At 33.9% G+C, this 16,768-nt stretch overlaps 1 protein-coding gene across 1 annotated transcript; it reads left to right on the top strand.

Moving 5' to 3' along the window:
- Positions 1-3,899: 3,899 nt before the first annotated feature.
- Positions 3,900-6,747, top strand: LOC128234509 (uncharacterized). Its single transcript, XM_052948766.1, has 5 exons — positions 3,900-4,057; positions 5,238-5,327; positions 5,629-5,770; positions 6,191-6,210; positions 6,563-6,747. The coding sequence occupies exons 1-5, from the start codon at positions 3,907-3,909 to the stop codon at positions 6,745-6,747; spliced, it is 588 nt and encodes a 195-aa protein (XP_052804726.1). The 5' UTR covers positions 3,900-3,906.
- Positions 6,748-16,768: the final 10,021 nt, after the last annotated feature.

Raw genomic sequence — 16,768 nt, 5'->3', positions numbered from 1 at the left:
AATTATCCAACTTTACTCACGCTCAATACGTGTAAATTTTCAGGAAAATGGTTCTTATGTTCTTCAAAGAACCATGAGGATAAGCACGAAGCAGAGAACACTTTCAATCCATCTAGACAGCTACTTCAGTGAATATGTTGTAATTGAAGTTCCTAAATTGTTGCGTTATCCATGTTTATTATCATGAATTTGAGCAGCTCGCCAATACAAAAAAGGCGAGTTCGCAACATCGATAGAAATAGCGATTGACTCACTAACTTCCCTCAATTCTGCATATTATGATCGTCAAATCAAATTCACGAATATTTACTTTGTTTAAAATGGCCGCGTTACGTCTACAGGAAATGGCGATTAGTGTATACTCGTAAAATAAGTACCGTTTTTTTGTGCTGTGACATTTGATACTTGTTTTCATATTAGCAATTTGTTAATTTTGCTAAAACACAAATTATTTTGTTCTTATTTTGCTCAATAAAGTAAATTCTGTAACTTCTGACTTCGTTTCGCTGTAGTAGCTTTCCTTGACTTCATTACACAAAACTACGTAACACATTCGAATTAATACGCGAATTTGACAGATGGCGGTAAATTGAAATCAAATTAAAACCGAAAAATAATATAATGGAATATTACGATAAAACCATTTTCTGATGACCTGCATCACGTCTCTTTCGGTGAGTAAACATAAACAATTTCAGTTAATCCGACACTGCTATTAAATCTGTCAATGAACAGTTTCAGTCAATCCGACACTGCTATTAAAGCTCTCAATGAACAGTTTCAGTTAATCCGACACCGCTATTAAATCTGTCAATGAACAGTTTCAGTTAATCCGACACTGCTATTAAATCTGTCAATGAACAGTTTCAGTTAATCCGACACTGCTATTAAATCTGTCAATGAACACTTTCAGTTAATCCGACACTGCTATTAAATCTGTCAATGAACAGTTTCAGTTAATCCGACACTGCTATTAAATCTGTCAATGAACAGTTTCAGTTAATCCGACACTGCTATTAAATCTTTCAATGAACAGTTTCAGTTAATCCGACACTGCTATTAAAGCTCTCAATGGACAGTTTCAGTTAATCCGACACTGCTATTAAATCTGTCAATGAACAGTTTCAGTTAATCCGACACTGCTATTAAATCTGTCAATGAACAGTTTCAATCAATCCGACACTGCTATTAAATCTGTCAATGAACAGTTTCAATCAATCCGACACTACTTTTATAACTGTCAATGAACAGTTTCAGTTAATCCGACACTGCTATTAAAGCTCTCAATGAACAGTTTCAATCAATCCGACACTGCTATTATAACTGTCATTGAACAGTTTCAGTCAATCCGACACTGCTATTAAAGCTCTCAATGAACAGTTTCAGTCAATCCGACACTGCTATTATAGCTGTCAATGAACAGTTTCAATCAATCCGACACACTGCTATTAAAGCTGCAAATGAACAGTTTCAATCAATCCAATTCTGCTAATACAGCTATCAATGAACAGTTTCAATCAACCCGGCGTTGCTGCTAAAGCTGTCAATGAACAGTTTAAATGAATCCGTTATTAAAGCTATTATCAGTTTCAGTCAAATCAATACCGCTATAATTGCTGTCATCATTGCTATTATAGCTGTTAATGAACAGTTTTAGTCTCTCCGACACACTGCTACTATAGATGTCAGTGAACGGTTTCCATCAATCCAACAATATAAAGATGCAGTGGAAAATGTTAATGAATCCGACATTGCTCTTATATCTGTCATTGAACGGCTCCAATCAATACGTCACTGCTCTTTAGGCTTTCAATGAACAGTTTTAATCAATCCGACACTAATATTATAGCTGTCAATGAACAGTTTTAATCAATCCGATACTAATATTATAGCTGTCAATGATCAGTTTTAATCAATCCGTCACTGCCATTAAAGCTGACAATAGACATTTTCAATCAATCCGACACTAAAATTACAGCTGTAAATGAACAGTCTCAGTCAATCCGACACTGCTTATTATAGTTGTGCTTCCACATGGTCCCCTTTCCAGTTTATTGTTACACATTATTGTCGAACAATACTTGAATTAGGCCTGGAGCTAAAGGGAAACTCTTTTTACGGCTTGTTAGTATACTGTTTCCACAATCCATTGTTTCCGTCTTGTATACTTAATGAATAGTTAATAGATTCATATGTTTTAATGTGAATAAATAATAAATTTCTTATTTACTTCTTTTAATTTTAATGACGAAATTATTTAATTATGATGGGCTTATGACGATTGGTAAATGTGGCGTATTTTTCGTTTTAAAATGTATGGAGCTTTTTGGTGAGGAAATTTAAGTCTAACCGGAATTTATCCTAAACAATCAAACACCAAATGCTTGTGATTCATACTAAGCAATTGTTTTTCAAAGAGCAATATCGCGATGTGAAAGTGATAAACCTCCGTAATTAGAAGGTTTTGTTTAAGACATCATTGCATCTGTACATATATAATTGATCAATATAGTAATAATAAAATGAATTGTATTCAAGCAATCAAAGTGATAACAAAATGGATATCAGTGTATACATTATTTTATGTTGCCTTGGTAAGTGCTTTAAATTTATATAGAATTGTGTTACCTTTGACACTGTATTACAATTGATGATTTTTGATGATTGACATCTCGTTTTTCATTCCCTTAATATTCATTATAAGATGTATAAACATAACGCAGGATAAAATATACTTCCAAGCAAAACATCTTATAAGATTAATATAGATAAGCGTTGGTTGCTTTATGATTTTGGTATTGAAGATGGGTGAGCCGGTATCCATTTTTAAACTAATATACTATATAAATATAAATATATATTATAAACTCTTAAATATATTTTATAATTGTAGTGCTAGTTAGAGATGCGTCTGGCTGGTGTGGGGCATTGACAATAATGAAGCCAACATTTGTGAACAGAAAGGTCACTTTAAAATTCATCCCTGATAACCAATGGATCACAGACATTGTCTGGAAGTATTCTCCGGGGTTAGATGAAGCAAGAAAATACGCAGGTGGAGTGCCGAAGATGCGTTTTCAACAAACTGTTCAGGATGGGTCACACTATCATACTATGCATTTCTATGCGGATGAATCTCGCAATAATTCAAAATTTCATGTTCAATGTAGCAATCTAAATGATGTCACAAGATCAAACACCGTAAAGATACGCTTACATGGTATGTATACTCATGTTTTGTTACTGTATCGGTAATTGTTATAGCGGTATATATTTCATTGCATTTTGAATAAGTCCTATGAAACTATTTATAAAACTCTTAATCTACGTCATTCAATACTTAGTAACAAGTTATACATTTAAATATCTTTAATTTTAGAAATCAGACAAAAGTGTGGCAATCTGGTGCTACTTTCCTCGGAAATAAAATATGGAACAAATGTTGAAATCGCTTATTACCCTTCTGATGCATTGGTCGAACAAAATGATTTGCATAATGCACGTACATGGTTAAAATAGTTAAGACAGCCCGTGTATCTTCAAAACAACACTTTTGAAGAGAAGAAAATGTCTGATTATTTGTACACTCTAAACATACACAATTTTATGGAAAAGGAAGCTGGACGTTACGCTTTGCAATGCGGACATACATTTACAGACACTACAAACCGATTAGACATACATGTGACAGGTAAGTCTCGATTATCTTTGTTGTATAAGACTGAGCGATCACATTATGAGTACGTTGTTAACAAGCACTCTACTTATGTTTAAGATAAGCAGCTTATTGGACCAATAATGGATGATTGCGTTTACGGTAATGCAGACACTATCATTTATTGCAACACAAGTCGTACGACAGGAAGAACCCGTGTAACCCTTTGGATTGGGAGCCAAGTTGTTACGATGCAAGAGAGCGAAACCCAGTCAGGGGTGTATACAGTTGTTCTAGACGCAAACACTTGGAGGGACAATGACGGTCTTATTGTAACTTGCAAGGTCTCTAACGATGATTATGTACACGACCTAAACAGTTCAGCAAAATTGGTTTACATGGGTAATTGCTTTTTTTCTCAAAGCGAAATATAGTTGTGCATTAGAACATTCGTGCTTAGAGCGTAAATTCATATTTGTAATATCTAAATGACAAAGTGTGTATAATTTAAATCATATACGTTGTTGAATCATAATCTGTATAAAGTAATGTATAAGGAGAATGAGTTATGGTATTTAGTCATATGGTGGTAAAACAAAGCATGGTTATAGTATCTCAGATCATTTTCTACTTTCCATCTTTATAGGTTTTGATGGTTTATAATTGAAAAGGCTGAATATGCAAAATCTACCTGATATGCATTTTTGGTTTAAATTTTCCCCGCATTGTTTGTACTCATACACCGGATTTGGTCACTTTATCGAAAGCAAATTGGTTACTTTTAACCCATTTTAATTTGCTTTTTAGAAACCGAACTTTTTTCTAACGTTTAATGTCTAGTACACATTTGAAATATTTCCCCATATATGGTGTCGGGGTTCAGCACTAGAAATCAGTGTCATCTTGCGTGAAAATTGTTTATAGAATATATAGGAAATGTATTTAGTCGTTTGTGACTAATAGTCGTCTTAGTGCGTTGTGGTATGAATGGATCAATTGTTTTTGCATTTACTTAGAGAAAGATTCGAACATTATTTTGAACATTCCGGAAAACGTCCATGAAAATACGACAATCAGTTGCGAGGTGTTAAATACACGACCACCAGCGATTATTGAAATATAAGTATGCAACCCAGTCATCATGGGTGCTGTTCAAAATGATATATTGGACGAAATGTCAAAAACATTCGCTTCGATATTGAAGATAAACAAAGAGTGGAATGGAAAGGAAATATGTTAGCGTAAAAAGTCTACAATTTACGGATATATAGAAGCCACATGTAAAAGAGTAGACATTTAGATTTTGTAACAATCTCAAATGAATTTGATAATAAAGTGTTTGCGCTTCAAATTACCAAAAAGTCAATTGATGTAACTTGTTTTACGATGATATCCAATCGTCCACGTGTGGTAACCATTACATTAATATTCCAAGGTAATTTCACTTCTTGACAGCATTTGGACACTTGAAAAGTTCATTCTTAGACAAGATGTGTCACATAAACACATACAAATGTAACTAATAAAAAAACACATTTGTTATTAAACGTTTCTCTTTAATGGTCTATATTCATCATTTCAGTGCACACTCAACCCTTGAACTTTTCCCTCGATAAAGTACAGAATAGTTCACCGTATTTTGATTCCCTGACAGGCGAAACGGATCTAAAAGGTAGTTCATTGCATGAAATACGTGCAAATGGTCTATTTAACGAGACGAAATGCGCGTCTAGTACAAATATAGCGACAAAAGGCGGGATAAAGAAAGAAAACCCAACAAATGCTAGGGAAAATGGAACTAACTTCCGCCAAGAATATCCGTCTGTTTCAAGCATTGAGTATTTCAAACCTGTTCATATTACCATAATCCATAAAACTTGACATTGTTTATTTTCGGTGTTGATTAAGTTTGATTTAAAGATATTTTCGACACTGAAGCCTGTTCATGTCTTGTTTCCTGATCGCTATTACAGGCGACTACAGTACACGGTCGTTGAAGTTTTCATTGGAGCCAATTTTGATAGGAATAGGAGCATTTGTTGTTCTCTGTATTTTCGTTGCGTCAGCAAGTAAGTATTATGGCGTCTTTTATTATTTAAGAATTTTATTGAGGACGTTTGTTCGTCTGTTTCACATATCACTGAACGGAGTCAACACAAATACAATTTTTGGTGGTATTCTATTTTCAATTTCCAATAATTCCAAATGAGAAGAACAGTAACCAGTGCATTAGTTCAATGAGAGGGAAAGCTACATGTCGATGCTTACGACCATTCTACACCATCAAAGCATGTATAAGTGAATAAATCTATTTTGGAATATCGATTATCCTAACAGAAGATCACATATCCATACCACATTTCAGGAACACTGGTACGGTGGCTTAAAGGTAGAAGCAGTACCAGGTTAGAACTACGATTACAACTGTCCCAAACGAACTATGAACTTTCCTTTTTATTCATTTGTTGATATGCATTTCATAAACTTGACACTTTCATGTACGAATGTAACTTTGTGTGAATCTTTATTATATAGAGATGCGGGCAAAGCAGAAGGTAAGTTATTCTTGTTTGAACGACTCTTCAGTATAAAATTCTGAATTTATACGGAATGTATTAATTTGGCGTGATATGTTTCTATTTATTTCAACCGAGGATATATGTGTGTCTTATTTTACTTATTTCGCATTTAGAAAACAAATTTTACTCCCATTAAACCAATATTTTGATTTTTTTTTCATTCTAAACGATTTCTCAGTATATTGAACGCATTTCAATATTTTTCTTAAGGATAGGAAATTTGAAAAAAGGAAATAAAATGTAAAATAATCTCTCTAAGTAACTAAATCAATGTAATAAACACCAGGTAGCCAGAATAACAAATTAAACCCATTACATTTCACAACAGTCACATCACCAGTGATCGATTATTCTCCCTCTCTTGATACAAATGTGTATGTGGACATGTCTGAGACATCAATGCATATGAATGCCTCTCACGATTTGGAGGACGATCATGTTGAAATGAAGACACGGGCTGACTCCATTGCCCGGAAGCCAATCACACCTATTGAGGTATTCCATAGCAAATGAATATTCGTAATTATTTTTCTGTTGTAATTAATGTGAATCATTATGTTGTTAAAAAGGTACATGTATGCACAATTTTACTAGAGGCAATCAAGAAATCAAACTCTATTTCAGTTTTAGAATAAGGTAATCGCTATCTTAAGCATTTTCTTGCATTAAAACTGTACAATCTGCATAAAAAACGGTTTAGTCTTCATCCAGAACGATCGTCCAAAAACACGATGTACGTTAAACACCTAAGAATCTTAGGTCCCTTTAAACATGATCCAGATAAGCTTACTATTTTCCTAAATACTTTGAAATTGAGAAAATTTCTCTTTTCAAAGACTTTTCAGGTATTTCAAGTATTAAGTAATCAAAAATTGCTATGTTTAGTCTTCAATAAAGATAACGCTTATAATTTGGCCCTATGAAATATCATTCTTAAACAAGTTACGCCTGAAAATGAGATCAGGTTATGTAATGTGATTGCAAGTTTGTATTGTTATACTCGAACATTGCTTCTATGTGATGTTTAATGGCTTTTTCGAGAAGGTTGACAACTTTGCTTATACGTGAACACGTAGACTGTGTAATGATTGTTGCAAAACAGGATCACTTCATTGCTTTTTTGTATATAGCATAGACTGTCTAATGCCTGTTGTGCAACAATATGACAACACTCATTATACGTGAAACGCGTAGACTGTGTAATAAATGTTGCAAAACAGAATGACTACATTCTTTATAATTAACTTAAAATTAGCAATTTAAATTAGCTTGTATATGAGTTAACTCGTTTGTAAGAAAATTATCGAATGGATTAGACATTTAACGAATATGTACATATTACATGGTTCAATCAGTACGCAGTATCAGTAAAATTGTTATTCTCATTAACTATATCACATGGTTACTGATATATTATTTCCATGTTATTTTTCCATGTTTTTGTTCTTGATTAATTCATGTAGACACATTTTTTATGGGTGAATTTATGCAATTAACGGGTTGGCATCAAGGCATTCTCAAACAAAAAAGTATTATAAAAAGATGTTTAAAACTAATCACGCAATGATGTCAGTGACATTAACACATTGAAAGAGTCAGTCTTGAAAAAAAGGCTTTAAGGTTAAACCCATGAAAGAAAATACACAACATCAGTAAATCGATCTTCAAGTTTACAATTGGCTTAAATCATCAATAAGTACGTATACTTTGGTACGTTATAAAGCCAAACGTCCTTCATTAATGATAACACACAACTTAACATTGTAGTACACTTAGTAATCGTGAAACTAGATTTTAGGAAATACTTTTGTTTTTAATTAAACGTTATAAAATGCTAACCTAATCTTGACTTATACGGAATAACATTAAAATAATAATTCTCTGTTTCTCCAACATATTTACAACGCGGCAGAAATATTGCAAAGAAGAGCTTTTTATAGCAAAACATAGAAAGGCATTAGACGAGCTTGCGAGCAAACAGTCGGTTTAATATTTCAATTCTTAATAACGCTACCCTAACCCTTGTCCGCCCGGTTAGCTCAATCGGTAGAGCATTGGACTCTGAATTGGACAACCCGGGTTCGATTCCCGGGCGGACCAGGTCACTTCTGTTGTGATTGGTTATGAAATCCTTTCTACGGCCATTCGCACTGTACCACTGCCCCTGGCATGTACAGAAGTTGTCAGTTCCTTGCAGAGGTGAAGGCACCCAGTACTGGTTCTGCCCAGGATATGTGTGCGGTGGTTGAACTGTCACTCTGGGACCCTTCAATGTGCTCACGCCGGGACCCGGAGTATAAACTACTAACACCACCACCACGCTACAACGTCCTATTATGTATTAGGTACGTCACGTCGCACTTAACTTTAACAAAAAAAACTTCGCTCAACTATTTTTTACACTTTCACGTCTACTTGATTTTAATTGTTGATGTAACAGCTCGGTAGCCGAGCAATGCATGATTTTTCCAGATCCTTAAAATAGCCAGGTGGTGTCGGTTTTAAAACATATAGAAACATTATCCTAGAGCAAAGCATGGGAATGTATTGTTTTATACTTTATTTAACTATTTGAATGTCCGTTCTATATGATTCCAGTTGAGTCAATTGTATATTAAAAATCAGACATTAATAACTGAAATTATGGAAACGATTGCGTCTTTGAAAGGGCGCATTTGTTTCCACAATTTCAATACAATTTAATAATCATAGTTTGATTTGTTTAGTATGTGTATGTCACAAAACTCTATAATGTACGATATTGAAAAACGGTTCTGTTCTTGAGATAAAATCGGATGACATTTCTTACTAGAGATACAATTGTCTTTATTTCTTTGCGGACACATGGAATACGGTTTTCGTTTTTTGAAATGAAGATGTGTATTTCATATGCGGATTAATGAAACAAAAGCGTGTACATGAAATACTGGTCATACAACGCGGTGAATGTCCCAATGCTTGCGGCGCTGGGATAAATGCAGCGGTTTAAAATTTATTATCTGAACATCTGATTTAAGTATATCCAATTATAGAAATTTTTTGAGTAGATCAATACTTTTGATCTGTTGGATTGATTTATATTTCAAATATTGCAGTTTGAATGATTAAATCATTTAGTTACTTTGGCTTGAGCTCTCAGTAACTTATCGATGCTTTTTAAGTTAGGCTTGTTTGCAGAAGTTGACATGCCGTAGACAAGAAACCACACAATATGTACTATTGAAACCACCACATTAACCATATACGAAGCATCCAGAACACAGTAGAATACTGTCAAGGAAAATAAATGATCCTTTAATAACAAAAGCATCATTAAAATCATCTAAACTTCCGAGTATTGTTATGCATGCCGCACTTTGAAACACTTTAAATAGTGCCATGAATACTGGGAGGACTGGGAACGTAATAGTGTGTCTTTTTTGTGTGGTTTTGTATGTGTGCGACCGCTTTTGCACATAAGTACATCCAAAATGTAAAATACCGTTTCAACAGATAAATTTCAATCAATGTAGACACGCAACAGTCACTATATACACAAGCATTCACCAATTATCATATTTCTTATCATTGCAGAACAAATATAATGTTTGAATAAAGACTCGAGAACGGGCTGACTTATGACAATGCCCTTGACCATTTTGTGGCTCTCATTGTTGTTATGATGCTGAAAGTCAGTGTAACAGATAACTTTTTAACGGAAACTGTCAGCAATGTTATCGAGACGGGGTTGACTTAAGACTGTGGCTAATACATGCCTTTTTTATTTGAGATAAGTTGGTAAAGGTTGAGGTTTTTAATTGCTTTTGATAATATCGAAGATACTTAAATCTACGGTCCTCAATATTAGTAAAAATATTGATCATAAACAGTCGATATACCGCAACAAAAAAACGAGTTTTAAACGGTAGGAATGATATTTCAAGCTTCTCTTTGTAATGAATGCGCAATGTTTGCATGTCAGTCTGTATTTAACGGTTCTTTCTGGTCGGTACATTTTGTTTGAATATGCCGTAAAGGTCAATCCAACTAGCATACAAGGCACATTTTTCTTGTAGATGGGAATCTTACCTTATCAGAAGTGTAAACATTATTAGGTTATCTCCATTATTTTAGGAACTATGTTCTATTGATTAGGTCCATTTGGAATTCATGAATTTTTGCAAATGTTCATACTATCTTTTTTCAGGAAAAATTGTTGAATATTTTTTAAAATGACATGTATTCAATCTTGACCAAAATAAATAAATAAATAAATAAATAAAATATTAAAAATATTATTTTTTTTTACTGTATCCAGGCTGACTGTGACGAGCACCTGTGGTTAAAACTATTACTGGGGCATTAATTGGTTATACTTCAGAAGCAAATTCGAGAGCAGAAAAGTTCGAAATGTTTCTTTTTTGTTCGCGTTTTTTTATCAATTTGATATGTGAAGTGATTTGTATACACTATTTTTGAATTTACTTAATTTAATGAAAACGCACTACAAATTGAACCGTTGTTTTGTTTCTTCATTTTTGAGTGATATTTTTATCATATTTGAAGAATTTGCACCCGCAATATATATTCCACACATACACGCAGTCAAAGACTTAACGAGGGTTGCAAATTATAAAAAACGGGAACATCACTTATGATTTATGCCGTCGGGAGACATAATTATTGTTTGTATAAACGAAAACATATATAATTCCAATCGTTATGACAGTATTTTAACTCGCGTGCGATGAACGCTATCAAGACACAGAAAACGTCATCGTATAGCGACTTAAACTGATTTTGACAATATGATCATAAGACAAAACAATGGCTCAAACATTTCCTGTATTTAATTTTGAAAAGCAAATCAGTGACGTCGCAGAAGCAGGGGTCATGTATTACATTGACAGACGTTTGTTACGTGTAGTGTTTGATCCTAGGACTCTTACAAACCAACGCGGTGCATTAAAAACAATATCAGATGTTTTGGAAGAGAAATCAATTTCAACTTCACTTAGAATATGGATGAACTTCAAACACCTTACCATTAGCATTATGTTTTATATTGTACTGGTGGTGCGTTTCCATTGAATTTCAGTTTATTACATCATACATGCCAACGTTAATTTTTTTAAAATTGCTTAGTATCGAAAATTGACTATTTTTACCATTCTTTCAATAATTGACATACACTCGATAAATGATTTAAGATGGACTTGCGTGTATCGTTTTAGACTGACTAAGGACGAAAGCCACTATCAGAGCATTTCGGATATATAGGGTACATATTTAATTATATGCCTTCATTTTATAAGAATAACTTACATAGAATACCTTAAAGGAGGAAACTAGACATTTACTTATTTTAGAAAAGAGTGTATTGTGATACAAAAACCAAATCCGTTCAAATTGTGTTCCGCCACGGAGTCCATTCCTTGTTTTGTAGACTTAGTGTGTGAGAATGTATATATTATAATATGACATTCATAAGGAAAATAACATACGTTTTGTATACTTGGTATGTTGCATAAGCTAGATTATTTTCTACCGTATCTGTTCAAATTATTTATTTAAAACATTCAATCTTCCGTCGGAATCCAATTTGCAAGCAATGTTTGGGATAAACATTTTATACCCATATATTGTATCACTTTGTTAATGCTTTCTGTACATTTATTTACATATAACGGCTTGTTTACAAGTTTGCTATTTTAGCCACCCGTCATTGTAACATGATTAAATATGATTAAATTGTTATTAAGTATAAAGACGGTAAAACGTTATATAAATGGCTGTGTTCTTTGTATTGTCCTTATCAACTTAGACTGAGCAATTATTCAGAATTCAAAATATAATCTCTATAAAAGGCAAACAATCAAACGCCAAGCCTTTGTGATTCAGAGCATGCAACTGCTTTCACCGAACAATCGCAAACTGTGAAAGTATTAAATTTCCGTTAATCGAAAACGTTTATGAGTGCATTGCAACTGTACATATATAATTGATCACGTGTATGTTATGTTTCTTTGGTAAGTGCTTTGGGTTTATACAGATATGTGTTAATATGGTTTTCCAATTGATGGTTGTCTTTAAAAATATTTCGTTTTTCTGTCTCTTCATATTCCTCAATGACGTCACTCGATTTAGTGTGGGACATCCAACAGAAACGCCATCTTCATATCGCACTATCGTTCTTCAAATTATCTGCAAACTATTGTTGTACCATATGTCTAATGCTGTATTGGTATCATTCTATGTATTGCCGGAAATGCTCATTTTCTTCCCACTTCCTGTGGAACACTTTCCATTATTAAGCCAACGTTAGTGAACAGAAACGTGACCTTGAAATTTCTCCCTCGTCATGGATGGATCTCAAACATTGTCTGGAATTATGCTCTGGAGAGGGATGTAAGGCTAGAACGTTAAATGTCCTGGAGGGGCATGTTTTACCAACTGTTCATTATGGGCCATACTATGATACCATGATACTATGGTGCTCTTTGCTCTTACAATAATTCGAGATATCACATTGAATGTACAAATGTTATGAAGATCACAAGATCAAACACAGTAAAGTTACACCTACATGTTATGCATACATATGCTACTTTATCGGTCATGTTTATGCGGGTGAATGGTTAATTGCTGTGCATACTAGAACGTTTTGAATGTATCGTTAGCCCTTTGTTTTTATTCAATAAACTCCAAATCTAAGTCTTGAAATAGTAAACTTTTAAATATCTTGATTTCAGAAATCAGAACTGAGTGTGGCAGTCTGGTTCTCCTATTCCCGCAATTTAAATATGGAACATTTATAAAGAGGGCTCCGGAATGATTTTCAATAAAATAGATACATTGAGAAATATTGATAGATTCATTTTTTGTGGAGACTATAACTTAGTGCCAAATCCAGATTTAGACTATAAAAACTATTAAACAATAAACAATAATGTAAAAGCCAGGAAAAGATTGTTAAATATTATTTCTGTAGAACAAATACTAGATCCATATAGAGAATTACACGGAGAGAAAAGAACCTACACTTGGAGAAGGCGGAACCCTTTTCAGCAGGGTAGACTTGACTTTTTTTATATCAAATAATATGATAAATATTGTGAGGAAATGTGAAACAGATATTTGTTACAAATCAGATCTGTTGATCTTGATATACAAGAAGAACTAGATAATTGTACTTATAATTATTAAACAAACATCAAATAAGCTCCTTAGAAGGCCTTCTGACATATGATGAAGTATCATGTACTTTAAAACATATGAACACTGATAAAAGTCCAGGATGTGATGGATTCACAGTAAATATTTACAAAATGTTTTTGAAAAAATATTGGCAATTTTGTTGTTAGAGCAATAAACCATGCCTTTAAGTGTAATTTGTTTTCTAGAAATATAAAATTGGGTACGATTGTGTGTATACCAAAGATGTTATATTCTAAAGATCAAACTGGATTTGTCAAAGGTCGGAATATTAGTGAAAACACTTATTGTATGATGTAATGAAATTGTGTGATTATAAGAAAATTCCTAGTCTCATTATGCTGATTGATTTTGAAAAGGCGTTTGATTCTATATATTTTAATTTTATTGAGAAAACATTAGCATTATTTAAGTTTGGTGATACGTTTAAAGGGTGGATTAGAATGTTTTTATATACTACTGAGGTGGCTGTTCAATTAAATGGATACTTGTCAGATTTTTTTAAGATAGGCAGAGAATGTAGACAGGGAGATCCAATTTCTCCATATTTATTAACCAGGTTTTCACATAGCGGCCGGGCGGCGTCAAACTCATCTATGAAACTAAATAACTTTAGTAAGGGTATACATATCTTGTCCAAACTTGGTCTATAGAAAGAGTTTATGGGTACCTTTCATGGGATTGCGTTTGGGGTCCCTAGGTCACTGTTACTAAAAATAGAAAAAAACGGTTGAAACTGAATAACTTAAGTTAGGGAGGACATATCTTGACTAAATTTGGTTTATAGGAAGAGTTTATGGAGACCTTTCATGGAATTGCGTTTGGGGTCCCTAGGGTCAAGGTCAAGGTCACTGTTACTAAAAATTGAAAAACGGTTTAAACTGGATAACTTTAGTAAGGGATTACATATCTTGACTAAACTAGGTCTATACAATGAGTTTATGGAGACCTTTCATGGGATTGCGTTTGGGGTCCCTAGGGTCGAGGTCACTGTTACTAAAAATAGAAACGGTTGAAACTGAATAACCTTAGTTAGGGATAACATATCTTGACTAAACTTGGTATATAGGGAGAGTTTATGGAGACCTTTCATGGGATTACGTTTGGGGTCCCAAGGGTCAGATCACGGTCTTTGTTACAAAAATAAAAAAAAACTGTTGAAACTGAATACCTTTAGTTAGGGATGACATATCTTGACTTAACTTGGTCTGTAGGAAGAGTTTATTGAGATCTTTCATGGGTTTGTGTTTGGGGTCCATAGGGTCAAGGTCAAGGTCAATGTTACTTAAAATAGAAAAAAACGGTTGAAACGGAACAACTTTAGTTGGGGTTGACATATCTTGACCAAACTTGGTCTATAGGCAGAGTTTATGGATACCTTTCATGGGATTGCGTTTGGGGTCCCTAGGGTCAAGGTCACTGTTACTTAAAATAGAAAAACTGTTGAAATTGGACAACTTTAGTTAGGGATGACATATCTTGACTTAACTTGGTCTATAGGAAGACTTTATGGAGACCTTTCATAGGATTGTGTTTGGCGTCCCTAGCGTCAAGACCACTGTTACTAAAAATAGAAAAACGGTTGAAACTTAATGTCTTTAGTTAGGGTTGACATATCTTGACTAAACTTGGTATATAGGAAGAATTTATGGATACCTTTCATGGGATTGCGTTTGGGGTCCCTAGAGTCAAGGTCAAGGTCACTGTTACTAAAAATAGAAAAACAGTTGAAACTTAATACCTTTAGTAAGGGTTGACATATCTTGACCAAGCTTGATATATAGGAAGATTTTATGGAGACCTTTCATAGGATTGTGTTTGGGGTCCCTAGCGTCAAGGTCACTGTTACTAAAAATAGAAAAACTGTTGAAACTTAATGTCTTTAGTTAGGGTTGACATATCTTGACTTAACTTGGTATATAGGAAGAGTTTATGGAGACCTTTCATGGGATTTTGTTTGGGGTCCCTAGGGTCAAGGTCAAGGTCAATGTTACTTAAAATTGAAAAACGGTTGAAACGGAACAACTTTAGTTGGGGTTGACATATCTTGACCAAACTTGGTCTATAGGAAGAGATTATGGATACCTTTCATGGGATTGTGTTTGGGGTCCCTAGCGTCAAGGTCACTGTTACTAAAAATAGAAAAACTGTTGAAACTTAATGTCTTTAGTTAGGGTTGACATATCTTGACTAAACTTGGTATATAGGAAGAGTTTATGGATACCTTTCATGGGATTACGTTTGGGGTCCCTAGAGTCAAGGTCAAGGTCACTGTTACTAAAAAAAGAAAAACAGTTGAAACTTAATAACTTTAGTAAGGGTTGACATATCTTGACCAAACTTGATCTATAGGAAGATTTTATGGAGACCTTTCATGGGATTGTGTTTGGGGTCCCTAGCGTCAAGGTCACTGTTACTAAAAATAGAAAAACTGTTGAAACTTAATGTCTTTAGTTAGGGTTGACATATCTTGACTAAACTTGGTATATAGGAAGAGTTTATGGATACCTTTCATGGGATTGTGTTTGGGGTCCATAGGGTCAAGGTCAAGGTCAATGTTACTTAAAATAGAAAAAAAACAGTTGAAACGGAACAACTTTAGTTGGGGTTGACATATCTTGACCAAACTTGGTCTATAGGAAGAGATTATGGATACCTTTTATGGGATTGCGTTTGGGGTCCCTAGGGTCAAGGCCACTGTTACTAAAAATAGAAAAACTGTTGAAACTTAATATCTTTAGTTAGGGTTGACATATCTTGACCAAACTTGGTCTAAAGGAAGAGTTTATGGATACTTTCATGGGATTGTGTTTGGGGTGCCTAGGGTCAAGGTCAAGGTCAAGATCACTGTTACTAAAATTAGAAAAATAGTTGAAACTGGATAACTTTAGTTAGGGAAGACAAATCTTGACTAAACTTGGTCTATAGGAAGAGTTTATGGAGACCTTTCATTGGATTGCGTTTGGGGTCTCTAGGGTCAAGGTCACTGATACTAAAAATAGAAAAAACGGTTGAAACTGAATAACTTTAGTTAGGGATGACATATCTTGACTTAACTTGGTCTATAGGAAGACTTTATGGAGACCTTTCATTGGATTGCGTTTGGGGTCCCTAGAGTCAAGGTCAAGGTCACTGTTACTAAAAATAGAAAAACAGTTGAAACTTAATAAATTTAGTAAGGGTTGACATATCTTGACCAAACTTGATCTAAAGGAAGATTTTATGGAGACCTTTCAAAGGATTGTGTTTGGGGTCCCTAGCGTCAAGGTTACTGTTACTAAAAATAGAAAAACTGTTGAAACATAATGTATTTAGTTAGGGTTGACATATCTTGACTAAA

Source organism: Mya arenaria, chromosome 5 (genome assembly GCF_026914265.1).
Source record: "Mya arenaria isolate MELC-2E11 chromosome 5, ASM2691426v1".
In the NCBI taxonomy this organism is placed as follows: domain Eukaryota; kingdom Metazoa; phylum Mollusca; class Bivalvia; order Myida; family Myidae; genus Mya; species Mya arenaria.
This window is presented reverse-complemented; position numbering and strand designations above follow the sequence as displayed.

Excerpts from the sequence above, each read along its gene's own strand:
- LOC128234509 (XM_052948766.1), top strand. The coding sequence starts at position 3,907 with ATGCAAGAGAGCGAAACCCAGTCAGGGGTGTATACAGTTGTTCTAGAC. Across the intron at positions 4,058-5,237 it reads AGCAAAATTGGTTTACATGG|TGCACACTCAACCCTTGAAC; the intron begins GTAATTGCTTTT and ends TCATCATTTCAG. Across the intron at positions 5,328-5,628 it reads AGGCGAAACGGATCTAAAAG|GCGACTACAGTACACGGTCG; the intron begins GTAGTTCATTGC and ends TCGCTATTACAG.